The 26,481-nt window shown below is 47.9% G+C and overlaps 22 protein-coding genes and 8 non-coding genes across 30 annotated transcripts, besides 5 other annotated features; 9 read left to right on the forward strand and 21 right to left on the reverse strand.

Moving 5' to 3' along the window:
* The first annotated feature begins 134 nt into the window (after positions 1 to 134).
* Positions 135 to 196: a microsatellite.
* A 140-nt stretch (positions 197 to 336) lies between these two features.
* On the forward strand, positions 337 to 879 carry Tb09.160.1410 (hypothetical protein, unlikely; the record flags this gene model as incomplete). The annotated part of the gene is made up of 1 exon (XM_798491.1): positions 337 to 879. One exon carries the CDS (start codon positions 337 to 339, stop codon positions 877 to 879), a length of 543 nt encoding a protein of 180 aa, XP_803584.1.
* A 178-nt stretch (positions 880 to 1,057) lies between these two features.
* Positions 1,058 to 1,251: a sequence feature (GA-rich).
* Positions 1,252 to 1,727: 476 nt separating this feature from the next.
* On the reverse strand, positions 1,728 to 1,928 carry Tb09.160.1430 (hypothetical protein, unlikely; the record flags this gene model as incomplete). The annotated part of the gene is made up of 1 exon (XM_798492.1): positions 1,728 to 1,928. One exon carries the CDS (start codon positions 1,926 to 1,928, stop codon positions 1,728 to 1,730), a length of 201 nt encoding a protein of 66 aa, XP_803585.1.
* Positions 1,788 to 1,816: a microsatellite.
* Positions 1,929 to 2,042: 114 nt separating the features above from the next.
* On the reverse strand, positions 2,043 to 3,653 carry Tb09.160.1440 (hypothetical protein, conserved; the record flags this gene model as incomplete). Its single annotated transcript, XM_798493.1, has 1 exon — positions 2,043 to 3,653. The coding sequence occupies one exon, from the start codon at positions 3,651 to 3,653 to the stop codon at positions 2,043 to 2,045; it is 1,611 nt and encodes a 536-aa protein (XP_803586.1).
* Positions 3,654 to 3,945: 292 nt separating this feature from the next.
* Tb09.160.1460 (hypothetical protein, unlikely) lies at positions 3,946 to 4,209 on the forward strand (the record flags this gene model as incomplete). The annotated part of the gene is made up of 1 exon (XM_798494.1): positions 3,946 to 4,209. One exon carries the CDS (start codon positions 3,946 to 3,948, stop codon positions 4,207 to 4,209), a length of 264 nt encoding a protein of 87 aa, XP_803587.1.
* A 357-nt stretch (positions 4,210 to 4,566) lies between these two features.
* Tb09.160.1470 (hypothetical protein, conserved) lies at positions 4,567 to 5,595 on the reverse strand (the record flags this gene model as incomplete). Its single annotated transcript, XM_798495.1, has 1 exon — positions 4,567 to 5,595. One exon carries the CDS (start codon positions 5,593 to 5,595, stop codon positions 4,567 to 4,569), a length of 1,029 nt encoding a protein of 342 aa, XP_803588.1.
* Positions 5,596 to 5,873: 278 nt separating this feature from the next.
* Positions 5,874 to 6,131, forward strand: Tb09.160.1480 (hypothetical protein, unlikely; the record flags this gene model as incomplete). The annotated part of the gene is made up of 1 exon (XM_798496.1): positions 5,874 to 6,131. One exon carries the CDS (start codon positions 5,874 to 5,876, stop codon positions 6,129 to 6,131), a length of 258 nt encoding a protein of 85 aa, XP_803589.1.
* A 227-nt stretch (positions 6,132 to 6,358) lies between these two features.
* Tb09.160.1490 (hypothetical protein, conserved) lies at positions 6,359 to 7,006 on the reverse strand (the record flags this gene model as incomplete). The annotated part of the gene is made up of 1 exon (XM_798497.1): positions 6,359 to 7,006. The coding sequence occupies one exon, from the start codon at positions 7,004 to 7,006 to the stop codon at positions 6,359 to 6,361; it is 648 nt and encodes a 215-aa protein (XP_803590.1).
* Positions 7,007 to 7,622: 616 nt separating this feature from the next.
* Positions 7,623 to 7,659: a microsatellite.
* Positions 7,649 to 7,942, reverse strand: Tb09.160.1500 (hypothetical protein, unlikely; the record flags this gene model as incomplete). The annotated part of the gene is made up of 1 exon (XM_798498.1): positions 7,649 to 7,942. The coding sequence occupies one exon, from the start codon at positions 7,940 to 7,942 to the stop codon at positions 7,649 to 7,651; it is 294 nt and encodes a 97-aa protein (XP_803591.1).
* A 402-nt stretch (positions 7,943 to 8,344) lies between these two features.
* Tb09.160.1510 (hypothetical protein, unlikely) lies at positions 8,345 to 8,542 on the reverse strand (the record flags this gene model as incomplete). The annotated part of the gene is made up of 1 exon (XM_798499.1): positions 8,345 to 8,542. One exon carries the CDS (start codon positions 8,540 to 8,542, stop codon positions 8,345 to 8,347), a length of 198 nt encoding a protein of 65 aa, XP_803592.1.
* A 37-nt stretch (positions 8,543 to 8,579) lies between these two features.
* Tb09.160.1520 (hypothetical protein, conserved) lies at positions 8,580 to 9,866 on the reverse strand (the record flags this gene model as incomplete). The annotated part of the gene is made up of 1 exon (XM_798500.1): positions 8,580 to 9,866. The coding sequence occupies one exon, from the start codon at positions 9,864 to 9,866 to the stop codon at positions 8,580 to 8,582; it is 1,287 nt and encodes a 428-aa protein (XP_803593.1).
* Positions 9,867 to 10,868: 1,002 nt separating this feature from the next.
* Positions 10,869 to 11,093, forward strand: Tb09.160.1530 (hypothetical protein, unlikely; the record flags this gene model as incomplete). The annotated part of the gene is made up of 1 exon (XM_798501.1): positions 10,869 to 11,093. The coding sequence occupies one exon, from the start codon at positions 10,869 to 10,871 to the stop codon at positions 11,091 to 11,093; it is 225 nt and encodes a 74-aa protein (XP_803594.1).
* Positions 11,094 to 11,131: 38 nt separating this feature from the next.
* On the forward strand, positions 11,132 to 11,473 carry Tb09.160.1540 (hypothetical protein, unlikely; the record flags this gene model as incomplete). The annotated part of the gene is made up of 1 exon (XM_798502.1): positions 11,132 to 11,473. The coding sequence occupies one exon, from the start codon at positions 11,132 to 11,134 to the stop codon at positions 11,471 to 11,473; it is 342 nt and encodes a 113-aa protein (XP_803595.1).
* Positions 11,345 to 11,366: a sequence feature (AT_rich).
* A 1-nt stretch (position 11,474) lies between the features above and the next one.
* On the forward strand, positions 11,475 to 11,750 carry Tb09.160.1550 (hypothetical protein; the record flags this gene model as incomplete). Its single annotated transcript, XM_798503.1, has 1 exon — positions 11,475 to 11,750. One exon carries the CDS (start codon positions 11,475 to 11,477, stop codon positions 11,748 to 11,750), a length of 276 nt encoding a protein of 91 aa, XP_803596.1.
* A 121-nt stretch (positions 11,751 to 11,871) lies between these two features.
* On the reverse strand, positions 11,872 to 19,767 carry Tb09.160.1560 (hypothetical protein, conserved; the record flags this gene model as incomplete). Its single annotated transcript, XM_798504.1, has 1 exon — positions 11,872 to 19,767. One exon carries the CDS (start codon positions 19,765 to 19,767, stop codon positions 11,872 to 11,874), a length of 7,896 nt encoding a protein of 2,631 aa, XP_803597.1.
* An 884-nt stretch (positions 19,768 to 20,651) lies between these two features.
* Tb09.160.1570 (hypothetical protein, conserved) lies at positions 20,652 to 21,194 on the reverse strand (the record flags this gene model as incomplete). Its single annotated transcript, XM_798505.1, has 1 exon — positions 20,652 to 21,194. One exon carries the CDS (start codon positions 21,192 to 21,194, stop codon positions 20,652 to 20,654), a length of 543 nt encoding a protein of 180 aa, XP_803598.1.
* Positions 21,195 to 21,409: 215 nt separating this feature from the next.
* Positions 21,410 to 21,811, reverse strand: Tb09.160.1590 (hypothetical protein, unlikely; the record flags this gene model as incomplete). Its single annotated transcript, XM_798506.1, has 1 exon — positions 21,410 to 21,811. One exon carries the CDS (start codon positions 21,809 to 21,811, stop codon positions 21,410 to 21,412), a length of 402 nt encoding a protein of 133 aa, XP_803599.1.
* A 9-nt stretch (positions 21,812 to 21,820) lies between these two features.
* Tb09.160.1600 (hypothetical protein, unlikely) lies at positions 21,821 to 22,246 on the reverse strand (the record flags this gene model as incomplete). The annotated part of the gene is made up of 1 exon (XM_798507.1): positions 21,821 to 22,246. The coding sequence occupies one exon, from the start codon at positions 22,244 to 22,246 to the stop codon at positions 21,821 to 21,823; it is 426 nt and encodes a 141-aa protein (XP_803600.1).
* Positions 22,247 to 22,849: 603 nt separating this feature from the next.
* Tb09.160.1610 (hypothetical protein, conserved) lies at positions 22,850 to 24,337 on the reverse strand (the record flags this gene model as incomplete). The annotated part of the gene is made up of 1 exon (XM_798508.1): positions 22,850 to 24,337. The coding sequence occupies one exon, from the start codon at positions 24,335 to 24,337 to the stop codon at positions 22,850 to 22,852; it is 1,488 nt and encodes a 495-aa protein (XP_803601.1).
* Positions 24,338 to 24,596: 259 nt separating this feature from the next.
* Positions 24,597 to 24,693, reverse strand: Tb09_snoRNA_0001. Its single transcript, XR_002989675.1, has one exon. It is a non-coding gene; the product is annotated as an uncharacterized ncRNA (small nucleolar RNA).
* Positions 24,694 to 24,706: 13 nt separating this feature from the next.
* Tb09_snoRNA_0002 lies at positions 24,707 to 24,777 on the reverse strand. Its single transcript, XR_002989676.1, has one exon. It is a non-coding gene; the product is annotated as an uncharacterized ncRNA (small nucleolar RNA).
* A 10-nt stretch (positions 24,778 to 24,787) lies between these two features.
* On the forward strand, positions 24,788 to 25,297 carry Tb09.160.1620 (hypothetical protein, unlikely; the record flags this gene model as incomplete). Its single annotated transcript, XM_798509.1, has 1 exon — positions 24,788 to 25,297. One exon carries the CDS (start codon positions 24,788 to 24,790, stop codon positions 25,295 to 25,297), a length of 510 nt encoding a protein of 169 aa, XP_803602.1.
* Tb09_snoRNA_0003 lies at positions 24,893 to 24,960 on the reverse strand. Its single transcript, XR_002989677.1, has one exon. It is a non-coding gene; the product is annotated as an uncharacterized ncRNA (small nucleolar RNA).
* On the reverse strand, positions 24,971 to 25,037 carry Tb09_snoRNA_0004. The gene has a single exon (XR_002989678.1). It is a non-coding gene; the product is annotated as an uncharacterized ncRNA (small nucleolar RNA).
* Positions 25,107 to 25,203, reverse strand: Tb09_snoRNA_0005. Its single transcript, XR_002989679.1, has one exon. It is a non-coding gene; the product is annotated as an uncharacterized ncRNA (small nucleolar RNA).
* Tb09_snoRNA_0006 lies at positions 25,217 to 25,287 on the reverse strand. The gene has a single exon (XR_002989680.1). It is a non-coding gene; the product is annotated as an uncharacterized ncRNA (small nucleolar RNA).
* Positions 25,298 to 25,552, forward strand: Tb09.160.1630 (hypothetical protein, unlikely; the record flags this gene model as incomplete). The annotated part of the gene is made up of 1 exon (XM_798510.1): positions 25,298 to 25,552. The coding sequence occupies one exon, from the start codon at positions 25,298 to 25,300 to the stop codon at positions 25,550 to 25,552; it is 255 nt and encodes an 84-aa protein (XP_803603.1).
* Tb09_snoRNA_0007 lies at positions 25,403 to 25,470 on the reverse strand. The gene has a single exon (XR_002989681.1). It is a non-coding gene; the product is annotated as an uncharacterized ncRNA (small nucleolar RNA).
* Tb09_snoRNA_0008 lies at positions 25,481 to 25,536 on the reverse strand. Its single transcript, XR_002989682.1, has one exon. It is a non-coding gene; the product is annotated as an uncharacterized ncRNA (small nucleolar RNA).
* Positions 25,553 to 25,712: 160 nt separating the features above from the next.
* On the forward strand, positions 25,713 to 25,925 carry Tb09.160.1640 (hypothetical protein, unlikely; the record flags this gene model as incomplete). The annotated part of the gene is made up of 1 exon (XM_798511.1): positions 25,713 to 25,925. One exon carries the CDS (start codon positions 25,713 to 25,715, stop codon positions 25,923 to 25,925), a length of 213 nt encoding a protein of 70 aa, XP_803604.1.
* Positions 25,926 to 26,170: 245 nt separating this feature from the next.
* Tb09.160.1660 (hypothetical protein, conserved) lies at positions 26,171 to 26,416 on the reverse strand (the record flags this gene model as incomplete). Its single annotated transcript, XM_798512.1, has 1 exon — positions 26,171 to 26,416. The coding sequence occupies one exon, from the start codon at positions 26,414 to 26,416 to the stop codon at positions 26,171 to 26,173; it is 246 nt and encodes an 81-aa protein (XP_803605.1).
* Between the last annotated feature and the right edge of the window lie 65 nt (positions 26,417 to 26,481).

The following is a 26,481-nucleotide window of genomic DNA, read 5'->3' on the forward strand; positions in this document are numbered from 1 at the left end:
AAAACGAATACAACGGTGTCCCTCGATGCGAACTCGTTGTGTGGGCACCCACACAGCAGAGCAGAAAAAAAATGTGGTTATTTTCTCTTTCTTTTTTCAACCTATGTTACACACCGGGAGACATCAGGCTGTGGATATACATGCACGTATATATATATATATATATTTATATTTATATTTATATTTATTTATTTATTTACGTAATAACGTACCTCTCTTTTCTCATTCCTAAACGGCCATTGGAGCTCCTCTGATCACCTCCAACTCCTCTTCACCTTCTTTTATTACCCCTACCCGAAGTGCTGCACGCACAGGCGTTTGAGAGTTTCCCCCATAATGACCCATAATGGAGTAATATACTCAGCATGGCACGATCTGACCTTACCACTTCTTATCAAAACTCCATTTGCTTCCTTCCCCTCCTTTATCTCTTCTCTACTATCAGGAGGACGAAACAAACTCAATCCGCGCTTTCATCCTCTTCACACCAAACCTCTACACCCGTGTTCATCATTATTATCAATCCACCTCATTAACCTTCCTTCTCTTCGCTCTGTTATTCAAATATATACACACCACAACTATCAGATCCGCACACATACACATACACACCTTCTTTTTTTTTCCTTCCTTCCTTCCTGTTATTCTCAACTTTACAGTCACATCGCTTTATTTTTGCCCACCTCTTCTTCCTTCCCACCACTTTCCCTGATTTATGTACCTCTTTCAGGTGCTTCTATCCATCAGAGGAATCTGAAATGTTTTTCCGGTGCATATCTTCTCTGGACTCGTAATATATTTTTGGTGGGCAAAAACATACGGAATGAAGGGGGAAAAAAAAAAGTACCAAGAAGGGGAAAGGGGGGGAAAAAGAAGTGAAAAAATCATTCAAATGATTTGCGTGTACATCCTCACCAGCCGCCAGGAGATAAAAATCACAAGAGGTGCCTTTCAGCAACGGCGTGTTAGAGCACTTCAAAAAAAAAAAAAGAGGGAACATATGGAGTGGAGTGGAGTGGTGAACAACCTGAAGAGGTTGGCCAAAGAAAGAAATTTGAGAAAAAAAAAAAGAAGAAGCAAAAGGAATTCTCCACACAAAAAAAAAAAGAGGGGGGAGGTGATGGAGAAGAGGGGGGGAAAGAGTTTAAAAGAGGAAACCAAAGGTGTAAAACAACAAAGCGAAAAGACGGTAAACAAAAAAAGGAAGGAGGGAGAAAACGGACAAAGAGCAAGGAGTAACAAGAAAGAAAAGAACAAAATAGAGCAAACGTGAGCTAACCCCATTTTTTTTTGTCCTTTCACCACATAAAAGCAAACTCCAGATCAAAAAAAATTAAAAAACACGTATGTCTCTCTCTCCCTAGTTTCCCCTTGTTTTCCTCTCCTTTCCTTCCCTCTTTTGTTATTTCTATTTTTGGTCCCTCATATTTAAAAAAAAAAACAGAGGATTCTTAACAAACCCATAGCGCATGTCTGCATTTGCCGTCGTTTGCCCGTGAGCAAACGTACACCAAGCACACGCATACACACACGCAAACATCTATTGTTGGCACTCTTCGTTCCGTTTTTTTGTTTTCCACCTTTCACTTCCCGATGTTATTATTGTTGCTTTTTGATTGCCCTCGTTTACTGTTGTTTTTTTTTTGATATGGAGGTCTTCCTCATATATTCTAATGATATAATCGTAATAATGAATAAAAAGAAGGTCAGTTGAGCTAAAATCCCATTCACAAATCGTATGTGTGGTGGGCTGAAACGAGAGGGTGCAAGAAAAAAAAAGAAACGATCACAAACACACACACACACACACACACACGAGGAGAAAGGCACGGGCTTGCACCGCACGTACATATGTAAATATATATAAGCAGAGAGCAACAGATAAAAAAATTGTGGCATATGAACACAAAAAGGGAAAGAAGAAACATGAGCACATATTCGCTCGTATTAACTTCGCCTCCTCCCCCCTTACAAACATACACCCACTCGCGTGTCTCAATGCATAAGTAAGTAGCCGTAGAACCACTAGGGACAGTAGGAGCTTACTCTGCAGCGTACAATACATCCAACAATGCGGTCACCAATGTACGCGTCGAGCGGTCTGTGGATGACTCATCGACTAGAGGTAAAACAATAGCCTCCACCTGCCTCAACTTGTCGTAGTAAAACTGTCGCTCTCTAGTGGCTTTAAGCAATGCTGCTGCTGCCACCGCGGAGTCACCCTCGCTGCTGCTTTCCCCGCGGCTCCCTGAGCGTGACATTCCCGCTGACATGGAAGGTGTTGCCGCCGACACCGATTGCAGAAGCTTCCCTGACGCATTTTTCGACATCAGGGGTGATACTATCATCTCCACTGAAGCATGGGGGTCAACCGCACACCGTTCCCTCACATTTGAAGGATTCACCACACCGGAAAGGGAGTTTCTGCTCCTTACCGCGGTCCTCACAGGGGTAGTACCACCAGGCCGGCACGTGCGTTCGGAGATGTCGCCGCTACCACTAAGAACACCAGAACTGCTACCTGCATTATTAGTCTTAGGCGGTATCATCGGTTGGTCACGGCCCCTGCGCACAATGTTGGGCCCCACAGCGCCTGACTTGGTTGTTGTAGCTTCTCCCATCGGAGTCATATCCTTGTCATCGGTGGTGGATTCACTCGTCGATAACGGCGGTGTCTGCTTGTCCTCTACGGCTGCCGCTGCCTCGCCCGCAAACGCGGTACGGGGGCGAAACCCACTTCCCTCTTTCCCTGGTAGTGAGTGGCGGGGATTCGAGCGGCCGCGCATCGTGGGGGACTGTTGCGTAGCTCCACGTGGGCCGGTACTGTTCGTGTCCAGAAGCCGCCGCGCCCCGGCAGGGGTTGTGACCCTTGACCTATCCACAGGGGTGGACGTCCGTCTGGATATGGGAGACTTCTTTATACCATCCACTGGTGCAGTGTGAAGTGTGGAAGTGCTCACAGCAGCAGGACCTTGAATGACGGGAGGCTCAGTGGATGGCGTTAACTTGCCCGAGCAACACACAGAAGTCGTTCGTGGAGATCCCCTCTTCAGCCCGGGGGCATCCCCGCGAGACGGTAACACTGCGCGGGAAGCTGCCGGTTTATCGTCGTTGGTGCCGACAGAGGTGCTATGCTGGCTCTGCTCAGAGATCAGTGACGCATCCTCTGAAGCATCGCAGTGGCGATACCTTGGTTGCCGCTGATATCCCGTCTCACCACTGTACTCCCCCCGACCGTTCTGCGGCATAAGCACATCACCAAGGCCACGGAACCACTGCAAGAGCTGCAGGTTGGCCTGGAATGCACCTTTTATAAGCTTATCCACATCGTCCACAAGCACCTCAGGGGGCGGAATGCCGTTCTTCTGTAGAGCATCAGCCATGAGCTTCAGGTTCGACACTGCTTCAAAGTCATGTCTTGCGGGTACCTTAGCTCTTGCTATAAGAGCTGGATGCACGAACGGAAGCATCTGCGGAAGCAACAGCACGTATGGCACACCATTGCCGCAGTGCTCCACTTTGCGCAATCGAGGCACTTCATAGCCTGAGGCCGTCACGTGAGGCATAAGGTCATTAAGCCACGCAAGAAGCTCGGTACGCGTTCCACGTGATGGAACAATGTTCACCAGCCCATGGGTATTGCGATGGTCCATCGGTAACGATAATAACGGGGACGGTGGTAACAACGGTTGCAGTTCTTTGGTCTTACTGCCTACTTCACCAAACTATATAAAACTTTATATTTCTCACAATCCTCTTTCTTTATTTTTGTATATGTAGCCCATGTAAAATAAAAACGGAAAGAGAGAGGCTGCAGATGCGAAACCCCACCGCCTACAACATTTCGTGTGGAGAGGTACGAAGATGTGACTGAAACACCCCTTGGTTAAGGACATACAATTTAAGGGCATTAAGGGAATTGCCCTCCGCCGTCAGACTCGCAACATGTTGCGTGAACATATCCAGCATATAAGAATATGCATATCCATTGTTGTCAGCGCTCCCGGTTGCGGCCCTCCCCATGGTACCATCTCCCATCATTTTATGAAAATGGCACTCAAAACATTTAGTTACGCGGCATCAACAACAAGTGCACGTTCCCCGCCTTCTTCCCCCCTACCCCAACATTACATTCCTCGAGTCACGTCGGAGTATGCGAGGACACAAAACGCTACTTTTCTAAATTCGACAGGCCGTATCACTCCATAGCCACACTGGACCAAATTTGCCCTCGCTCTTCACAGCGTACTGTGTGCAATGGCACGTGCCTAGAAAGAGCAATCACGAAAAACTGTGGTTGTAAAAAGACTCACGATGTCAATCACCATTTCGGTTTAATTTCCCCACTCAGTCAGACAACTCGCTTATATATATATATATAACCAATATATCAGTGTCGGCCTTTCTAACGACCACCACCGTCCATTCCTTAACACACACACACACACCCTCACGCAAGGACGCGCTAGGAACAGAATGATAGGATGTAAACAAGTTTCCTTTGGTTGACCACGAGGTAACTACTCGATGGACGAAACTACGCACGATGAATATTACCGGTAACATCTAGCAGGGTGCCAATATACCGAGGCGCACAGTGGTACAATCCTCGGAGGGAACAAGCTCACAGGGATGACGCCGGGCTACGTGTTTTAGCCAACGCTGCCGAGAGAGGAAGGTCGCCATGCAATCATCATACGGACATGTAAACGTAACGTTCTCTCCATACGAGTGCAGACCAGCCTCCGCTGCCGAAATATTTAGCACTTCAGCCGAGTTAACATTCTGCTGGGCAGCAAAACTCTGAGCCACACCTGCACAGCGCCTTGAAACTATCAAGCGACTGCGCTTAGTTCTCTTGCGCAACGGGGACCCCTCGTCAGCGTCGCCACAAAGGTCAACAGAGAATACATCGTCATCGATACCACAGTCGCCAAAAACATCATCGCGGAATGGACAATAGCACCTTAGATGCCGCTTCAACTGACGACGGTCGGCAAGTTCCTGTTCACAGTTTGGGCAAACGAAAAATGTATCAGCGGGACCAACGACAAACTCAGTGGGAGGAGGAGCACACGTGTTAACCCTAACTTGTGTGTTGTCTCGGTCGGACCAACTAAGTACACGAGGTGGGTTAGGCCTGGAAGAGCAGTGACGCTCATGCCTGGTCCGCTTCCCCTTACAGGAAAATCCAACGTTGCAAAAACGACAGTTTATTCCCTCATCAGAAGTGGTGGATGAAGCATTCGGTGCCCCTTCATTGCAATCTAAAGCTGCAGTTGACTGCCGAGGAGCGCTACCGGAAGATGCAGCCACCGGTGGCACTACTACCTCAGGATGGAGGGTCCGAATATGTCTCTTCATGTTTGTGTTGGTTGTGAAGCCAACTAAGCACACATAGCACTTGTACGGCCTCTCCTTCGTATGAGTGAGGAGATGTCGGCGGAAATGCGTCCCACCGCTGCTGTCCGGGCTGCGCCTCGTGGTGTAACAGCAGTACGGACAGCGCATAATCAAGTTCCTGAGGCGCCGCCGCTTCCCAGAAACCGTCCGAGTGGGAACCTCCACTGCACCGCTGCAGCCTTCGTTATCCATGTAGACTCCCAGCTAATTTCCACTTGACAGCCAGCTGGAAGGCAAAAAAGTGGGAGGGTACTCTGAGCAGAAGCAAAGATTTAAGGTGGACATTGAAGGATTAAAAAAAAAAAATACTTACTTACCCGCGCTGAAAGGTGTAACGGCAACGTCACAAATTGTAGTTAGACATCTGGTACAGATATACAAGAAATGTAAGACATGAAGATACACATCAAAGAAGAGAACTGGCAAAACAAGAGCGGTGTCAGACACATTTAAAGCAGCCCCAACATCATATGTCGTTTGGCTCTCAGTCTACCACTGCAGCCGATAATTACATAAAAGAGAGATATCTTAGGAAGGAACGTTTTATTTCGTCCCACACTATCGGGGGCTCATACCACACTGTCGCCACACCACCTCAATGGGAAACAGCGTCCAGCGCACAGCGACACCAATTCAACACTGAGGTATTACGATATTCAAGAAAAATTCAAATAAAATATCCAGACAGTCAACATTATTTATGGTTTTTTAATGATGGAAGGGAGTGACCATCGTTAAGAAAAAAGATGACCGTCAATCCTACACACAAATAATTAAGTAATTGTACATCGAAGCAGACAGTCGCAAATCATACATCAAGTAAAACTCTCGTTTTTTTTCTCTGCGACGATGTACTTCGACAAGATAAATATGTCCATCAAAACTTCCTTCATCCCATAACTCCCCTTAGAACAGGACTCGAACATGTCCACATGCGTTTTTATCACTATTAAACTTAAATAGCAACCATGATACCTCTTTCGTGACGCAGTAAAGCCAGCTTATCATCCAATATCTGAGCAAATCCCAATAAAGAAGGCTTCACCCCTGCGATGCGGTGGACAGGAACCAACCCAAAGAAACAGTTGTCACGCAGCGCCCTTTCAGCGACACCAACCTGGAACTTTCTGCAGAAATATCGGTATTCCTTCTGTGTTCCAGCTTCGATTTTAATTACTTCCCTCCATACTTCGCCGTAATTAAACGCATCCGGTGGCATGTGTAACGGAATTGACCTTAAAATATTATTTATTTCTCTCCTTCTTTTTTCCAAACCTTCAAGGCTGTCGCCCGATGGTGCAAGTGGATAGTTGAAATAGCGCCAAACCAACAACGCGGTCCGTTCATGAGGGATGTGCGGAACGCCACCTTCTTCCGCGCCTGCGTTTTCATGCAACTGAGGGAATGGCACCTCCATAAGAGCTGCGTTGGGGCAGACTTTACGAAGCCACTCATTAACGTCAAAACGAGAGCCTTCCCTGTAGCAACACAAAACAGCGCCGCTTTCACCAACAAAGAGAAAAATACAACGCTTCCACCATAAAAGGCGATAAACAAATACAGTACAACGAACAACATCACAAGAAAACACGCAGAAAACCATGATAAAGCAAAAAACCAAATACAACAATTTATATGTACAATTAAACTAAAATATTGTGCTTATAAGCAAAACGCCTACTACAATTGACGGAAAAAAAAAGAAAAAAACCATAACAAATATATAAAACAATAGAACACACAATACATAAGTAATACGGCTCAACACCCCATTCACACTTCATATGGAGTTTATGAACACCACTAATGATATATTCATGACAGTTAATAGTTGGAAATAGAAAATGCAATGGCATATGACTTACACTCAGTGCATTGATAATTCCAATAACTCTACATTTCATACGGCACCTCATACCACTCCTTCAAATGAATACAAACATCTCCCATGTTCGGGTTAAAATGTAACGCAATACGCTAAGGGGGATTACCTTCATTTGTGAAACTAATAATATCATCACACCATCATATTACTGAAATGAAACTATTTTTTTGTACAAAACATCCTCAACGACAAAACGAATTATATAGTGCAACACTATTGTTAGTCAGCACACACATACACAACACACAAGTAACAACATAAATATATTCCTTCCTTTTGTCTAACACACTAATAAGAAGAAAAATATGAGAAATAGTGAATTTGACAAGAGAACATGTATATATACATTTATTTATTTATTTATTCATATACAGGTGATGAAGGGATTGACACAGTAACCCTCAGTATAATAACACAGCAACACGAAAGTAACATCGTATCGCCATATTCCCTTACGATCAATATTAACAAAAACATATTATAAAACAAACACATGGAGGCCGTAACACCTGCCTGATTTATCCAAATACAACATATCAACACATAATACGCTACGTCTGCACGATATATACATATACATATACTCGAACAAAGAAAAAATTGACACTTCACATAACTACTGATATGCGAATCATCACTTACCGTCCGTACCATGTTACAGAAAAGAAAAAGGTTATTAATCAAAAAATAAAAAGAAAGGATATATAAAGTGATTACAAAGCTGACAATATAGAATATATGCACAAGAAGGATCTACACACTTCACAATAATGCACAACATAAACACATACACAACGCATATAAGCATACAGCTAAGGGGGAAAAACATATAAGGATACAAACTCCATATAATTAGAGAAAGGTAGCAGAGAGAAAGCCTTAACACATAACTCAAGTATATTATATATGAAAGTTCAGCAGGTAAGTATTATTAATGAGAGAATAAGAAATGGAAGTGTATAGAGCAATACAAGGTAATATATATTCAAAATTAATGGAAATGAAACCAAATACTACTCATTAAGTGGTTCAACAATTTTCAAAATAAATAGTTGATTATTTCAAGAGAGTAACTGTAGTTGCTTCATGCAAACAGAAACATTTCACAAAGATTATAAAAACATTAAATACAAAAATATTACGGTACAAAGGAAGGTACTTAAAGACATTGCGAAGAAATACAGTAGCAGAAAAAGACAATGTGACAATAGGGAAACATGACACACAACAGCACATCACTGCACACACCTCCATAAATTCTCATGCACATCATTAAACAAAAAGTATACACTCACTCATCAGCTGCTGGAGTTTCCTGCTGATGGCTGGTAATGCTTAAATGCTCCTCACCATTTGATGGTACCGCTGCCACTTCTGCTGCCTCCACATTAGATACGGGTGAGGTAACCTTTTCACGGAGAGACATTACAGTAATATACTTCTCATGACCTGCAAAACAGCAAAAGTATAAAAGAATAAGCAATACAGCAAGAAGAATAAATATTATAACAACAGCAGCACCGGCACCACCGCCACTTCCCTCACCATCGGAAGCTGTAGATGGCACAGTCTTATCTGATGCTTCATTACTTCCATTAGATATTTCATCAGCTATTGTATTTTCATCAGCTGTTGCATTTTCATCAGCTGTTGTATTTTCATCAGCTGTTGTATTTTCATCAGCTGTTGTATTTTCATCAGCTGTTGTATTTTCATCAACTGTTGTATTTTCATCAACTGTTGCATTTTCATCAACTGTTGTATTTTCATCAGCTGTTGTATTTTCATCAACTGTTGTATTTTCATCAACTGTTGTATTTTCATCAGCTGTTGTATTTTCGCTGTGAGGGGAAGCAGGTGGAAGCGGAGTTGGTACTGCAGAGGCTTCACAGAGAACCATGAAAAAGCGTGTACTTCTACCCCTAGTGTTCGTAAACATAGATATATTTCCAAAGTCGTCATCATCATCAAACCATGTGAAGCGACCAGAGGAATCCAGTTTAGCAATTACGTTTAATCTCCCGTACGCAGGATAATTTTCGAAAAAGGATGGGTAGTCATTCATACTACCAGCTCCTGTTACTTCATAGTAAGACCCACGCCAGAATGCAACACCATTATCGTCAGGAGTTGCCGGAGCAAACAATCCTGTGTTCCATCGATAGACACAATTTAATGATGAAGCGAGGTCACCTACTTTGCATCTGTCCTTTTCCTCATGTACTGAACTCGCACTGTACTTGGCATCACCACCAAGGTAAGCATATAAATACCCCAATTCATTTTTCGGTTTTAATAGTTTATATATTAAACTGTTTGTGGCCTCAGAGTGGTCAGTAGCGAGGTTCATACCTTCAGCACGGCACACACGCTCAGAATTAACGTAATCCACATTATATACACCATTATTTTTAAACACTTCATGAGGATATATGGCGTAACTCTTAGCTGCTGTAGTCACGGGACCCCCTCCAGAGCTGGCAGCCTGCAGTGGACGTAAAATACATTGCAATAACATCAGTATACCACACAGAGTTGTAATCCGAGAGAAGTTTGATGGCACCATGCGGATTTCCATGTTTACTGTTAAACTTGCTTGCTTATGAGTCTGTAGTTAATGTTGGGAAATCAAACAGATATGAAAGGGTTAGTTAAAGGGGAAAGTCAAGGGACCGGGAAGTGAAGAAAGTAGTAATGGTTGTACAATCATAAAAGTGGTGCGCACACACATTGCGAAAACTCAACATGAAAATAGTTCATCACTCATATTAGAAACTAGTAATTGGGAAGCAAATAACTGTCGTGGTGATAAATAAACTATCATTAAAAATACATGTTGCAGGTTGTGAGTAGTAAATTAAATAATGTGTGTTTGTGGGAATTGGCCTTCTTGCCAGGACGATAGAATACCACTCTTTCAGGCGAAGTTTGCAAGTACTGACTGTGACGGTTGTCATTCTTTTATCCTATTTTTTTTCCTGCTGCAAATGTTGGTGTTTTTTTTTTCGCAGAGGGGGCATGATTGCTGGTAAATGGATCAAGTGGTGAGCGGGGCAACCTGTTTTAACGTTGCATTCTATGACATCTTGGTTGTAGTGCATTACTGTCTTTGTGTGTAGGCGTCCCTTGTCAATGTGTAACCGAAAATAGTGTAATTTCATCGATATGGCACATGTAAGAAAGCGGTGTGTGCAAAACATCTGCGACGAAGATTCTGTACCAGTTCATTCCTCTGTTTTGTTTATATAGCGTCTTGTACGGCAGAGGTTAAAAGTGATACGGAGAGTCATGTACATGTGGCAGCATACGTACATTAGAGGCTATACTCCCGTCCTTTAGAACCTTGCCAATAAGGTGCTCACTGCGCAAGTCGCTATACAACGGCTCATGATAATCGTGTCGCCGTGTTAAACCTTTCTGAGATTTACCGGCTTTTTATTTCTTAAGCCGCGAGCGGCTCCGTGTCAGTCCGCCTCTATCCAACATGTATACAAATACATGAATGAAAGATCGACCCCCCTTCCAATACCGCGCCGCCCCACAACCTTTGGTGGAAGGAAGCGGGAAAGAAACGATTGGAATGTGTGGCGCTAAACGCACTAAAGACACCCGGGAAGGAACTTACCCTGCACTCCCCCTCATTTACACCATGCGAAAGGGGGATAAAAAAGGACTGAGTAGTTTCTCGGGCAGCCAACAGTGTTGGAAAATTTATGAACACCAGCAGTCACTTATGGCGAGCCGCTGCTGCCGCCACAACTTCCACGGTGCAGAAGTTGCATTATTCGTATTCATCTGTCCTTAACAAAACATACTTCACTTCCACTTCCTTTCATCAAAAAAATGACAATGACAGAAAGGAAGGAAAGAAATGGCTACCGCTGCCTTTGCGGGATAGAGAGACGTTCGAAGCGCTGCACAGAGAGCACCTCTGAACCTTATCACGAGGGTACAAAAAATGGATATTATTCATGCATCAAAGAGGGGCTCCTCACCAACACTCCCGGTCCTGATGGTTTATTTTTCAACTTAGAACTTAAACGCTTAACGAGAACCTTAAAATTAAAAAATTTAAAAACTGTAGAGAAAAATAAAGAAGGGATACCAAGACCAAAACCTTTGTCCCTCACCCATGCGTCACTCCCGCAGGTAAACAACGCAAAGTTTGAGCAGGCCTCACTCTGAAATGCCACCAACACCACATCTGTCAAGAGGGGGAAAAGGTAGCAGTAGAAGTAAAAAAGTGGGACCATCTAAAGGAATGGAAAAAAACAACTACATTAATGCCCCCGTTCACCCATTTGGGCCCAGTACACCTGTTATCTCCCATTGTATCCTTCCGCTGCAAATGTTTCCACGTCCAACTGCCACCGCGACGCACGCCCAATTTCGCGATGTGCGTGCGCTCCCCCACTTATCCACAAGCGAGACGCTCGCCGTCATTTCCCCAACTGATCTGTAATACCATTTAAAAAAAATTGGAAATGAAAGATAGTAACCAGCTCTTGACTTAGAGAGCTACCTCACCGAGATGTCATCATGTACATGTACTCCAAGGCACACCCTTCCCATTGCAGCGGGTATCAGGAACCCATCGCATACAGGACATCTTGGCCCGTAATGGATGAAAGATGTCCACACAACCTCCGCGCCTGCTCCACAACGACGTCGTCGCGGTCCTCTGTAAGCTCCGCAACGGAAGGAAGCATTTCAGCCATGAGCCGCGCAGCCAATTCACCTCCACCGTCCTCGTAAATGCGATCAAGACACAACAGCGCCACACGCCGTACATGACGACTCGGGTGACGAAGCGAACGCAGCACTTCACGCTGAGTGTCGCTCTGCTGCTTGGAAGATGTCAATGAGAGGAACAGCGCACGGACAGCAGGGATGACACATTGCTCCGCGCGAAAGGCGTAGTCATGTGTGCTGTCGGCAAGGTACACGAGATTTGTGAGTTGCCGAACGACTGCAGGCATTACGGCGCTGAACACCTCGTGTGTTGCAAGGTAATTGTCCACCGGAATGCTATGATCATGGTGCGGTGGTGCTGTTTGGGCGGAAGCTATGATCCTGATGCTGTTGAGCGCACCTTCAAGCGTACGCGCTATGAGATCTGCCGCATGGCGCGCAGCATGTGTTGTAGATGAGCAGTAGCTCGCAAGGGTACCGACGATGTACGGCAGAAGAACAGGAAACGCAAAATCCATGATGGATCCCAACCTCTCCAGCAAATGGTTGCACAATGCATAGAAGAGAAGCCAACGATGCACAATCACACGGGGAACGGACGCTACGTCGTCCCTCTCCCGCACGTCCTCAGATTCTTTGCCTGCCGACTCCTTTGCCTGCTGTTTCTCAGTCGATTTGACGAAGCCCTCCGCAGCTCCACCAAAGGCCCACTCAGCCATTGTGGATATGAAAGATGTACAGTGTTTGGCCTTAAACTTTAAAAAGAACATCGTGTATGCCTCGAGAACTGGCTGAACGGCATCTGGTGATGGAAGCGTCGGTGCACTGGCTAGCGTCTGCATCGATGAGAGCCAAAAGTTGTCACGAGCTGTGGTTCCTCCCACGAAGAGACTCAAATGTTTTAACTCCTCGCGGCCAAGGCTCGTCACCCGCCGTTGTATACTGGAGTAAAGCAGTGCTAGAGAGTGGGTGTCAACCCGCACGCGCAGAACCCTTTTTGATCGCTTCCCCGATTCATCTGCGGCCACCTCCTGTTCGACAATCCCCCGCACGCACTCGGCGGATGCCTCAATAAACAACTGCGGCTCAAGGGCAACCTCCAACATAGACATCACCTCCACACTAAGATAGTTAGTCTCCGTGTCATCGACGTTTTGCAAGTGTGTCGCGACGTAAATGATGCGGGAAAGGTATGGCTGACACATGAGCCAGGACGACGGAAAGGTACGAAGTAAGCAATTGAGAGATGACTGACGAAGCACGGACCCCACTTCACCCCGTGAAACGGTAGGTGGGACACCCGCTGCTGCAAAAACGGCAGCATCCACTACGACTTGCAGTGTGACGTTACTATGCGGCACGGTGAAAGCAGTACCCATCACCTGGCTCACTGTGCCGAGCGCCGTCAAAAGAGCAGCTGCGGCAAACAGACAATCCTCCTTGGAGCCGTGCGTATGCTCTTCATCCTGATTACGACACGACCGAATAACACGGGGTAGTACAGAAACCATGCTGTCCACCCAACGATGAACTTCCTCCACGCGGGAATGGTTGCCAAACAGTTTGTTAAGTCTGTCTTCCGTTACCCGAGCAGTACGGTTTACGTTTAGTAGAGCCGCCTCTGCGTGTTGACTACCACCACTAGCTATAATACGAACAAGTTCCTCCATACATGCAACGCTGAGTGTCAGTAACCTCAAATTGTCTACCCTCTCGGCTTTTCCAACCTGCACCCCCGCCGCCGACATCATCAACGCGAAAATATGAGAGAAGAGGGTGAAGGACCGCTTCGTCGCAAATGGTCTTGCCTTAAGGCGAACAACGTCTGTAAGGGTTAATCTGCTCTTGGGATCGCGTAGCTTCTGGCGCCCCCGTTCCACCTCCTCCTTCGTGAGGATCTGCTCAACAGTTGGCAAAGCGTTGTGCAAGCGGTCCAGCAGCATTTCCAGTCCCTTCAACTGCACCGCCGCACGGTGGTCTGTAAGAAGGTTCTTCATGCACAAAACAAATGTAGGTTCATTAATACCGGCAAGTACACAAGCCAGCGTGTTGCCAGCGAGGAGTTCCAACAGCATCACAAACGCCTTTTTTTCCCCGTACGCCGGGGCGCCCACAAACCCACCATCGGAATGTTGACTGGCAGCAGCGGTGCCGGCATCGTTTTCTGTGGCTGTGTTGAGCTCCGTGTAGTATGCAAACAGTTTGAGAGAGGCAACAAGGAGTGCCATGCACTCGTTGCTTTTGTCGATTCCCTCAAACAAGGAGCTCTCCCCATATTTGGTCCCACTGGTATCGTCCCTTTGTACACCACCATCAGCATGTGCTGTGTCCAAACAAAGCACCGCGGTGCTGTGCTGGAGCGCCACAAACCCGGCGAGGAACTCCTCTGATTTAATCGTGTCGTTGATGAGGTACATAATCTCCTCCTGTCGATTTACCACTTGATTGGGTTTCAATAGCTTCCGAAACAGCCGCTTCATAGTGTAATCATCATCATTTTCAGAACACCCGACGTCACCTGTGTCCATACCTTCGACCTTTCCTCTCCGATTACCACCAACCTTTGGCGACGATAGGGAAAGTTGTTTGTGCGGATCAACAAGCAGCTCCATCATACCCGTGAGACAAAGCAGCTGTGTTTGCACATCAAAACTAACTAAGAGATGGCGGCATACCTCCATGGCACTGGTGTAGTTGTGTTTTCCAGACTCGAAGTTTACCGACTCCAGACGGATGAGAAGGGCGACGACCGGTATATGCAGCGCAACCCTTCCACCAACAGAAAAATCATTGGAATGCATTGGTGTAACAGCGGGGGTAAAAAGCGGCGAAACGATCCTTAGCAACTCTGTGACGGTACCGATGGTGCGGCCAGAAAAAACGGAATTGGGGCGTGCAGCTTCAGATGCCGAAGCCGGCTTCTGTGCTCCGCTTGACGACGGTAAATCCGGAGTAAATAAGCCAGCCATGAGGATTACACTCTGCCTCACAACTTCTTGGCGTATAACCGCTGCGCCATCTGGCTGACCATCGTTTAATGCCCCTGGTGACGAAAGACACAGATTCACAAGGCAACGAATAAATGACAAAGCAAGGCGATACAACGAGTTCCCAGAGGCACCAACATCAGCACTATCGTTGTCTTCGAGAAGTGGAAGCAGGGATGCCAGCGGGAACGAATTCAGAACCTCTCTAACCAAATTAAATAATGATGAATCCCCCAAGTCCTCTCCTCCTTCCCCCTCTCTTTTGCCCACATCGTCCCCATCGAACCTGATCAAGTGCGATGATTCAAAAATAGCACACAGAATGCGCAGTGCTGGTAAGGTGTTGCCTTCTCGTCTCCACACAATTTCTTCCCCGCCATCGGCCCGACTCAACGACTTCGCACAAAGCTGAAGAATAGACTCAACATCTGTGGACTTCAGCGGGTCATAAAGAGTACACCACGATGGTGGCTCCCATGCGTCCACCGTATCCCCTCCCTCTCCTTCCGACCCCGGTAATGGCGAGGAAGGTGACGCAGCTGCAACTGCCTCGAGCGCATCCGCAATAATTGACAAGTCCGGACTCCGCTGTTTCAGTTTCTGTGACACAAGTGGTAAAAATAGGCGTTGGTAGCCGCCAACAGTACCGACCAACAGTGAAAGTGCATCAGCACCCATCCGACTTAGGCAAACAGCGTCGTCCAGTACCACCTCCGAAACCACACTAGCCACCCTTTTGGCGTAATCCTCGTCGTCGCTTTTTTCCAATAAATTATTCGTGCCCTGTGAAGTATTTCGCGTTGGCTTTGGTACAAAGACAAGTGGGTTTGCAGAAGATACATCACACCCCCGACTCAACACCGAAGCAAAGGTACTGAGGGCGTGGCGATACACTAAGCGGGTACGGCGACCACTGACTCGAAGAAACGGGTGGCGAACAAGGGCAAGGTTCAGCTGCAGTAAGGCATTCTTTTCTTCGTTGCTGATGGTTGCCATTTCTGCGCAAATCTGTGCGCGATTGCAGATGGCTTGCACAAAGTTTGCTGCTTCTGGGCTCACCGTCCCCTCTCCACCGTCGCCGCCCGCTTCTAGAAGTGATATTAAAAGCGGCAGGAGAGCGTTAACCACGATGCCACTTTTCCGGGCGCGCAGTGGATAGAAGTGCTCCACCACAAGGTTCAGAAAGGAAAAGGGCGCTGTTGTTTCTTCATTTCCACCGTTTCCAACTCCGTCAACTATCATGCGGCACAGAAGCTCGGAGGCGGTGTGCGTCAGGTGTGCGTGAGAATCCTCCAGAGCTATTGCCTCAACGAGGGCATTCAGTGTTGTGATGGAAATGGATCCCTGACGCAACGCAGCCTCCAAAAATAGCTGTGCGCTGCTCATGTTAGTTATCGTTAGTCTCTTCTTTGCGTCTCTGGTACTCCTCTTAACATCGTCCGCAGCAGAAAGTATGAGCCCCTGCAACGTTGTCAATACATCCTCCCGGCGACCAGCCGGCGCGGCTAGGGGTGAGGTCACAGCCACAAATAACCCTGACAGAGAGAAGTAACTTCCACAGTTCGATTTCAGAGTGACAGGGGACTCGAACACGGAGCGGTAGACGAGACGGAACCAGTCCACGGGTAGCTGTACATTCCAGTCATCGCCCGCAACGTCGCTAGCGGTGTTACACAACTCCAGCATATGCAGGTAAGCGGGTGGAAGCCACATGGGACTGACTGCCGCAGCCGGGAGGGGGGCATCCAAATAACCCAGCAAACGCCCCATGTACGCCAGCGTATTGGTTGAATTGAACGCCATCTTCTCGCCCTCAACGCAACTACCGACCTCAGAGTTTCTAGCCAAACGCGTTTCCATGCTGATGCGAATAGTGGCACCCATTATCCTGGTAAACAGATTTTTCGGCAAAAATGGCGACGACCCGTCGTTTGCAGCTCCTCGTCCAACACGTCCTCTCATCCCGCCCGCTGCCGCTCTTTGTGATCCCTGTAAATTCATCAAGTAGCCGCCTCTCATCCCAATAGAATACTTACTGGTACGGACGCCGCCGTTCCTACCACTCACAAAGAACTGGAACAGCATGTGTGTGACGTCGGCCAGCTCAGAATCATAAGCTGTTGATAATAGCGCCGCGCAGCCCACGCAACACTCGAGCATAATTGCCCTCGCGGAAGGACGGTCATCTTCGTTAGCCTCACGCAGACACAGCAGCCGCTCGAGGGTCGGACGAACCTGCACAGAAGCCTCATGGTAGAGCGCCAACAGTAATGGGGTGCATTCAAACACAGAAAGGCAGAACCCCTCCTCCCCTTGTTCATCGTCTAAGAGACTGGTCACACCACCCATGAAGGCCGCGGCGCTCTTTCCGCCTTCAGTGCTGGCATCACAATCGGCAAATTCATACAGTGGATCACATCCCGGGTACAACGCAGGGGTAAAGAGAGTTGCCGTCCGACCAATGCCCGGAACGGTTTCCACCAAATGCTTCTCTAATTTCATCACCAACTTAGTCAACTCGGCATCTGTACTTTCCCCGGCACACAAACGCTCCTTGGCGGACCCTCCATTGACACTCCTTTCCCGCACAAGCAGATCAATAGCATGTACGTACAACAATGTCGCATAGTAAAGCAGCAGACCCCATCCGATACGACAGGCATCTCCCATCTCGGGAACTTTCAGCTTCTTCTTCGACCCACCCAGAAATACCCCCCGTTGCTCATCAACCTGTTGCATGAGTGGAAGGAGGATCAACTGGTAGAACCTCTCCTGTATCGCAACACAGCCTTGAGTGACAGTCATCGTCCAGAAGCAACGAAACAACCTCCGCAAAATGCCGATCGCGTCGTCCACAGGGTTGCCGGAACCCTGTGTTTCATCTGAAAAAGACCTTGAAGGCGTTTCCCCGGCCCCCGCTCCACTTGACAGGATCACGCGTATAAGTTTGTTGGACGCAGCACCGGCGACTTCCAGAAACATCATGGCAACTTCTGGTGACTGCTCGTACTGCGCTACGTGGCCAAGAAGGTCCAGAAGAGTGTTTCCCCTTTCATTACCTCGGCTACCGTCCAGTGTCGATAAGGATGACGTGGTTAACTGTCCGATAGACATCTCCCTCATGCGCTCCGCCGCAAATCGTCGCACCTCTGCAACCGGATGCAGTAGACAAGCGAACAACGGCAGTTGTTCCGTTGACCCAGACGATCCACGGACTTCCAGCAGTTCGTACCGCGCACCACTGAGGTGCCGCGCAAGAAACCTTGCGGCAGCATTCTGGGTAGTGACATCATTGAGCAACTGCGACAGCGTAGTATCAAAAACGTGGCAGAAGCGCCTCTCGAGAGCTTGTATCCACATGGTCACACACTTCCTCCCGGTCGAACTCTGCCCATGTTTACTACCCCCTCGGCCGCTTTGTAACTGCTTCACGCCCAAGTGGACCTCCTCTTCGTTCTCTCCGTTTTGGTGGTTCGCCATTGTCGCCGTCTCCTCAACGTTGCACGACACTAACGTCGCTATCGTCTCTGCCACAAGTGCATCGTTGAGAGGTAAAAACTCCACAGCACACTGCACAAACACCAGGACGTCAGACGAAACTGACTGCAGTGAATGGGTCGATTTAAGCCGGTAGAGACAGTCACGCAACAGCACGGAAACAAGGGTGTCGCATATCCGCGCCTCAGAAGAGTCGATAAACCGGACCCAATGTCCCCACGGAAACGAGAGCATGAACTTAAGTTGGGGCGAAAACGTGACGTCCAACACAGCCTCGCGCTGAGTATGGAAGAGTACATCAAGAACCGCTAACAGATCAACCACTGAAACGGTGAAAGAGGCGGAACCATCCACACCTGTAGTCAACAGATGGTAAATTGGTTTCACAACGGCTCTCAGGGTTGCGGATGACAACTTCACCTCATTACTCCACGCCACCAGCGCCACGAGCGCGCTGCACGCAGCCTCCCGACTGGGTGAAAATCTCGACACCCCGCTGCCATCTAAGTCCTCACCAATCCATGGACTCTCGTCACCTTCATTTACCTCCTGCAACTCAGAATTAGACAGTTTCTCTGTTGATCTCCCAACGGTTATGAATTCCACAACAAATGGTAAAAGTACGCGCCATGTTGCCTCGGCGTTGGGGTAGGAAGCCAACTGAACCGCCACACCGGCGAAAAGCGCGTGTGCAGCGCTGTTGTGAACGCGCATTCGCACCGATATCGCAACGGTAAGACACACGAGTTGCAATACTTTTCTACTCACAGCGCACGCCTGCACCAAGTGTTCCCGAAGCAGTGGGGATCCGGTCTCCTGATTTGCTGCAAGGAACTCAAGACCAGTATCTCGCAAATCCAGCAGCAGCAGCACACGAGAAAACAAACTGTGATCATGGTATGGCAAGAAGGCACGTAGCACCGCTGAAACGTTGTAAACGTGCACCTCATGCACACGTACGAGATATTCGAAAACTTGATGCGCTGCAGTAAGAAAAATGTGGGGACTAAGCAGCGTAAGGAACTGTTCCACCGCCTCGTTCAGTTCCTGGTTGGCGTCCCTTCTAAGTTGCTTCCGCTCTGCACGAGTACCATGTGGGTCAAAGAGTCGGTTAACAAAGAAGTGGAAGCGATTGTCAACCGCAATCAGTGTTTGAAGACCGTGGACAGCAAGCTGATGTATCTGTTCACGCGAAAAGTTACGTGAATCACCATCGCTGAATAAGAACGACCCGGATAGACGTTTGTCGTCCACTGGTCGATGCTGCAACTTCTGTAGCTGCGAAGCGAGTTGAGACGACATTTGCTCAAGCAGTTACTTAAGCCTTCCACCGCTTGCACCCTCCCCCTTGCAGGTGGTACTGCTTTCTTTCGCTTTACTGAGATGCTCCAGCAGAATAATTGAGCGAGTTTGTTACGACTCTGATCGAAAGGTAAAAAGAGTTCCTTATATTAAGCGCCAACGCACACGAAATCCTTTCCTTCCGCTCTATTCCCACCAATGCTATATCCCTTCGCCTTAATAATGTTAGTACTCGTGACAGACTACTCTTTACTTGTCTCCTCGTGGGATCCTTATTGCCACGATTATTAGCTACACCGTTCGTAAAACTTCGCCCTGAAACCTTGTCACTGTCCCCAGAGCCCGCAAACAACGAAAAGTAAAAGTACGTATACGTGCCTATCGACGACAACCGAAAGAAAGCACCACAGAAACCACTCCGCGGCTGCTGTTGTCGTTTCGACTCTTCCCCTGCTTCCTCCACCAGTTTTCACCTTCTTCCCTTTCCAATTTCCTACTACTTTTCTGCTTGGCAATCCACACGTCAGGTAGAAGCTGTAGTAGGGAGCCTGCAAACAGCGAGTGGCAGCTTCTTTATACACGCGGTCGTGTAAGACAGCTAAAACTGGTGTGAACAGTGTAGGGGGGGGGGAAAGCGACAAAAAAAAAATACAAGAAGTGGTTCGACCGTATTCGATCTAAGGTAAACAACGCGCAAAAAAAACCAAGCATATATGTTACAAGATGGGTGGAAAGGCACAAAGAAAACTAGTCAGCTCGGTCAGAAACATTACCCTGACCCAGTTAAGAGGTGGAAATGCCCATCAACGTGCGCATCAAACTGGTTCCCAGGAACGCGAAACGGTTAACACGCCGAGACATGTCCTTTCATCGCCACGACCATATTATCCCTTCCCACGTGCCCGCTTACGCGTGCGCTTCGTTGCCTCTGCCTCCTCCTGAGCGGCTTCAAGAGTTTTCACCCGCTCAACAGTCCCTAGAGCCCCAACGGATGATGCGGTAAAGATTCGATCACTGGGCGTGAAGCGGTGCAACCGCTCGCGATAAGCGGCAACTCTGGCATCGAGAGCCGTACCCAACGATGAGCTGCTGGCGGTAGTGCTAGCAGAAGTCGAGGTTGCAGTGGCAGTTGCAGTTGCGGTACACCACAGTTGCTGCCGCTCCAGGCCAAAACCATCAAAAAGGCAGCCCCCGAGCTCTACATAGTGCCGAAGATAGGTAGTCTCAAGGTCGTATACGCAAACATCCAGCCCCTCTAACTGCCTCTCTATAGCTTCACGACGAGCCTGCAGATACTGCAACTGCGACTGTGCCGTCGCGGTGCCGTTCTCCTGTGGCTCAGCAAGAGCGGAACTGGCTTTTACTTCCCTTTTGCTCCCTGGGGGCGCCGCTACCCCTCTACCCCGACCATGACCCCTACCGGACATGCAACCAGCTCGCGCCTCTAAAGTGCGTGTGAGTTCTTACAGTCTATTACCCACTGTGGCAACGCTCAGCGTTCACCAGAGGCAATCTGAACTACCTTACGACGGCAGCAACCAAGGAAAAGGCAAAAAAGAGAGAACACAAAAAAACGATCAAAAGAAAACACAGGTACCGGACAACTGTAAGTAGCACGAAACTAAAGTATTATTTGAGTCCCTCACATACAGACCGCAAGGTAAGCAGCGCCAACACGCACAAAAGGAGGCAACAAACTGCAAAAAGCGGAGAAGGAACTCAAAGAAAAGAAAAGGGGGGAAACGTCCTTAAGCCCGTTAATTTTACATTGTGGTCGGAGAACTGAGAAGGTGCCTCCCACCGCCAGCGGCTTCGATGTAGAACACACAGAGAGGCAGGGGAACAATGAACTTATGAAGGGGTAAGATTCTGAGAAGATTGCGAAGAAAGAGACAAAGAAAAGAGAGAAAACGCAAAAACAAAGCAGAGGGACGTCGAAATCATCCTGTCTCACGCTGCTTTTTCCGTTTATTTTCTCTCGTTGGTATCTACTTTTTTTTTTCGTCGTCCACTTCCACCCATCTACTATCAGTAACCCTTTCATTGTCCGTGCTTAATTCCCCTCCTCCCGCATCCAAAGCGCGAACTGCTCACTCGCTGAAAAATACACGACACCCTCATGCGTCCTTAAAGAAACGGCTGCAACGTTCTGAAGCCAACATAAATGTACACAGGAGAACTGCAGCTGAGCAAGATACAAAACGACGGGGGAAGAAAATATTATAAACGCGCCTGGAACAAACAGCGTACAACGTTTTCCTGTACTTGTATGTGCACAAATGCACAAAGACAGAGAGGTAGACGCACATCTACTCAAGAAACAGATTGACAGTACAGTGGTGGGGTAGCGTTTGAAGCCCATATGAGCCACCAAACGCAAATGCGGAAACCGAAAAAGAAAACAGCGATGTAATGGAATGCAGCGCAATACGAATGATGATAATTGGGACAATAAAGTACACAATAAAACAATCGTCATACGATGTAAAAGCTCCTAACAACTACCACTATTGCCCGGAGAATTAAACAAGGGGAAAGAAAGTTGCGATGAAAAGCACTGGTTTAACGAAAGTCTCCCTTAAAATGTTGCGCTGCCACTTTGGAGGAGTCCGCTGTCTCACGAGTATCTCCCAGTACCTTTCCATTGGTTGTACTACCTAGCCCACTGCTACTTCCAGCCATTGCCTTCCACCCCTTCTCATGTATTGCTATCTAACCCTTGTACACAGAGTTCCACCTCATACCTCCACCACTACCCGCTTATTTCTCATCCTCTTTACAAACCATCCTCCTCGGCCGCACGAGTCCTTGAACTGCGCCCATCCACCAACGGCGAGGTGGAGCAGCCACAATAGACGCAATACCCGACATGGAGACGCCAATCCCAACGCCAGTGATCCACTCACGCCCGCTCACTCACCTCAATTATGAACGACAGGTTCTTACCACTGTATGAGTGTACGTATCCGCATACGTCCTTACGTCGTTCGAACCCAGTACAGACAGGGCCCCAGGTTCCCCCTTCCTCTTTTCTGCTGAAGTCAGCTATGCAAAGCCACATCCCAAGTCCAACTCCCAATACTCAACGATGTTGGGGAATGAGGTCATAAAGCTGCATTAAGTTGGGGAAGCCATGTTCCCAGAGGGCAGACTGAAACTGGCGGCTCGTGCGTGTATCGTAGCTGAGCCTTGTTATGATTACCAATAACGAATTGGGGGCACTAAACGACGTCGTGATAGCCTCACGCGGTATGCCCAAAGAAGAACAGAGGTCTAGCACAACGGCACCCGTCAATCTGCCAAAGTCTTTCTGAATCAAATCACTCCATTCCTCATCAGGGGAAGTCAGACGCAGTCGTGTGACCCGGGGAACGCACTTGTCCGGCTCAACCTTCATCGGACTGTCAACATGAAGAGAAAACAAATTCATACGTTCTATAAGAGACAGCTGAACCGATGACGAAGGCTCATCCGAACAATTTCCGTTATTCTGCGCCGGCTCCACACGTTCGGAGGACATTTGTAATGAAGCCTGATCAGTCGATTGCGGTAATTCTTCCACTTGGGTTTGCTTGCAGTTAGACAGTGAATACCTTGACATTCTGTACATCGCCGTGCTCTCAGTTGCACGCAGGATGAGTCGTGTAGTAGCCTCATCGGAACTTATCTTCCCGCGGCTTATCTCCTCCTCTACGCTAAGATCACGGCAAACGGCCTCATCAAGTCTCAGCTCCTCTTCAGGTGCTGGTACGTGGCCCTTAACCTGTGGAGCCCTGAACAACAGCGAAGCCAATGCGTTTGGAGAACTCAACACAGTCCCGTAACCGCCAGTTCGCTTTACAACACCATCCACCTTCAAGAGGGTCTTAGTCCCCTCCACTGCAAGTGCTTCCGATGGTGCCGCAAGCTCTAACGGCACATCTGCCATCTGGCCCGTCTCATCTTTTTTCACTTCAACAATTACATGAAAGCAGTCGGCGTGGAATTGCACCGTCTGTGGCGTCAGCAACGCAAAAGAATCAAAATCCTTATCCAAGTATGTAACGTACAGCACCTGAAACTTAAGAAGTGCAGCCTTATCATGAATTATACCCATGACGTCGTCAAAATTCGCTCCCTCCTCTTCACATGGTGCTGGTACTTTCAACTCGCCCAGTTTGGCACCGGACTCCGTTGCAAAGCACAAGGTCCAATAGCCGGAGTCGTTGATGCAACAATCAGCCAAACAACGATCGTCTGAGGCTGCCACCGGCTGGCGGAATCCGTACTCGACAGCCACTTCGCTGAGTTGTATATTTGGAAGTGCCGACGATGCCTTGCAACCCTTCACTTCAAACGGCATAAGACTCTCAATTGACCTTGCCGTGTCCATTAGCCCTGGGTTTGGTATGTGTTCCTGATGTGCTCTTAAGCAAACACCATCCGGATATGGCGAGAGCGTCTCCGCAGTTGGTAAAAAACGGCCGGGCGTCGTCCCGCTGCGAACCGTCAAGTGGGATCCCGATTCCTTCGGGGGAAGGGTATCCACATAGCGCTCAAAGAAGCCACCACGGGGCGATTTGTCGATCATAGGAAGGCTTTCAACAAAATTTTCTAAATAACGGTACAAAAAGACGGCCGCACCCAACCGCAAATACACAAAGATGTGTGTAGCTCTATGGATGGGTGGGTCCCCGTCAAAAATAAGATATATGAGCAATACCCTTTCAGTCGGACACCTTCTAACAAAAAGGTGAAGAAAAATTTAAAAATATACAGACGCAGATCGAAATAACAAATCAATAAAACAGAGAAGGCAACTATATCAGCACGTTTCCCGTTAAATCTGCTATCAGTACACCCCAACAAGAGGGCACCGTGCCATTACATTCCATTGCACGAAAGTGCTGAAAAAAGGTACACTCAGTTCGCGGGATCATCACGAAGCAGACGAACACATGCTTCTCCGGAGCCACCAGAAGGCATCATGCGGCACGAAGTGAAGCTCACTGACCTCGGATTGCCCCGTGTTGTGCCTTGAATGCATGGAGGGGAGAGAGTAGGTTCAAATCAAGAAAGCACAGAGGGTGAAGAAAGGATTAGATTAAAACTAAGGCAGACACTCCTGGGGAAGGTACAAAATAACGCATCTCGCACAGTGTCGGCACTAGAGCAGCAGCGGTACGCCATAACTAGCTTCATTTTCTGTGCTGTACAACACTCACACTCTCACACGCCTCAGGAACCCAAGTGGAAGCAGTCATACCCGTTGGGAGCTAATAGCGCGTTCTCAGTGTACGGAGAAGTTGATATCACTGTAGTGAAGGCAACTATATCAGCACGTTTCCCGTTAAATCTGCTATCAGTACACCCCAACAAGAGGGCACCGTGCCATTACATTCCATTGCACGAAAGTGCTGAAAAAAGGTACACTCAGTTCGCGGGATCATCACGAAGCAGACCAACACATGCTTCTCCGGAGCCACCAGAAGGCATCATGCGGCACGAAGTGAAGCTCACTGACCTCGGATTGCCCCGTGTTGTGCCTTGAATGCATGGAGGGGAGAGAGTAGGTTCAAATCAAGAAAGCACAGAGGGTGAAGAAAGGATTAGATTAAAACTAAGGCAGACACTCCTGGGGAAGGTACAAAATAACGCATCTCGCACAGTGTCGGCACTAGAGCAGCAGCGGTACGCCATAACTAGCTTCATTTTCTGTGCTGTACAACACTCACACTCTCACACGCCTCAGGAACCCAAGTGGAAGCAGTCATGCCCGTTGGGAACTAACCATATTGTTCTCTAAACCACGAAATATCAAAAAAGGGGGGAAAAGTGATTACCGTGCTTGGGTATCCCTCAATGAATCTTAGCTCAGCAGTAAACAATGTAAAAGAAATATAATTGTTACTTTACGATTCCATACCTCTTCCTCGGGTGTCAGGGTTAGTAAAGGGACGGACAAAATGCGACACCGTACATTCCGTAAGTTTTTATTTTTCAACCGTATCTTCTCTTTTCTTCTCCTCGTTTCCAACTGCTTTCCCTCTATTCTACCTTCCGCGGTCGAGTGGGGCACCGCACAAAACAGTGTGGACCATATCCTTCCCTACAGTAGGAAACGGGCATGGCATAGTGGCCCCCTTCACTACAACGCTGGCACAAAAGGAAAAGCATGAGACGTTGTCGATCGGGAGGTGAAAACGCCGATAATTATACAGCTTCACATGCAAAATTCAACGCCAAACACCATCTGTCTGGTGTTCAACCACATCAATTAGAGTGTGCGTGTGGAGGCGCTCACAAAAAATACATTCATGCTTCCCTGGTACATGGAGTTTGGCATCTCACACTCAACAATCAAACCCCACATGCTCATCTTGTCACTTTCTATCCTCTAAAAGGCAGATGTTTCTTGCATCGCTTAGGCAGTTGCGGTTAACCGCGAGCGGTAGTTTCGGAAAGCGCGTTGAATGACTCGGGCAGACTTTTCATGAGTGGCAGCCGTCGCCTTCGCGCACCGCGCAGTCGCCCATTGTCGTAGGAACTCGTAAACATCATTAGGCTTCTCGCGGACAGCATCGGCAACGAAATCCTCAAGGAGGGGGCCTACACCAATGCGCTCGAGATAGTCGCGCTGTCCCTCGCTGTATTCAAGGCCAAAACTCATGATGCCCGGTATGCACTCACAAACCTTACCTTTCCCCCTCACCCTTCTCAGCACTCTAAACGTAT

This window comes from Trypanosoma brucei, chromosome 9 (genome assembly GCF_000002445.2).
Source record: "Trypanosoma brucei brucei TREU927 chromosome 9, whole genome shotgun sequence".
NCBI classification, from domain to species: Eukaryota; Euglenozoa; class Kinetoplastea; order Trypanosomatida; family Trypanosomatidae; genus Trypanosoma; species Trypanosoma brucei.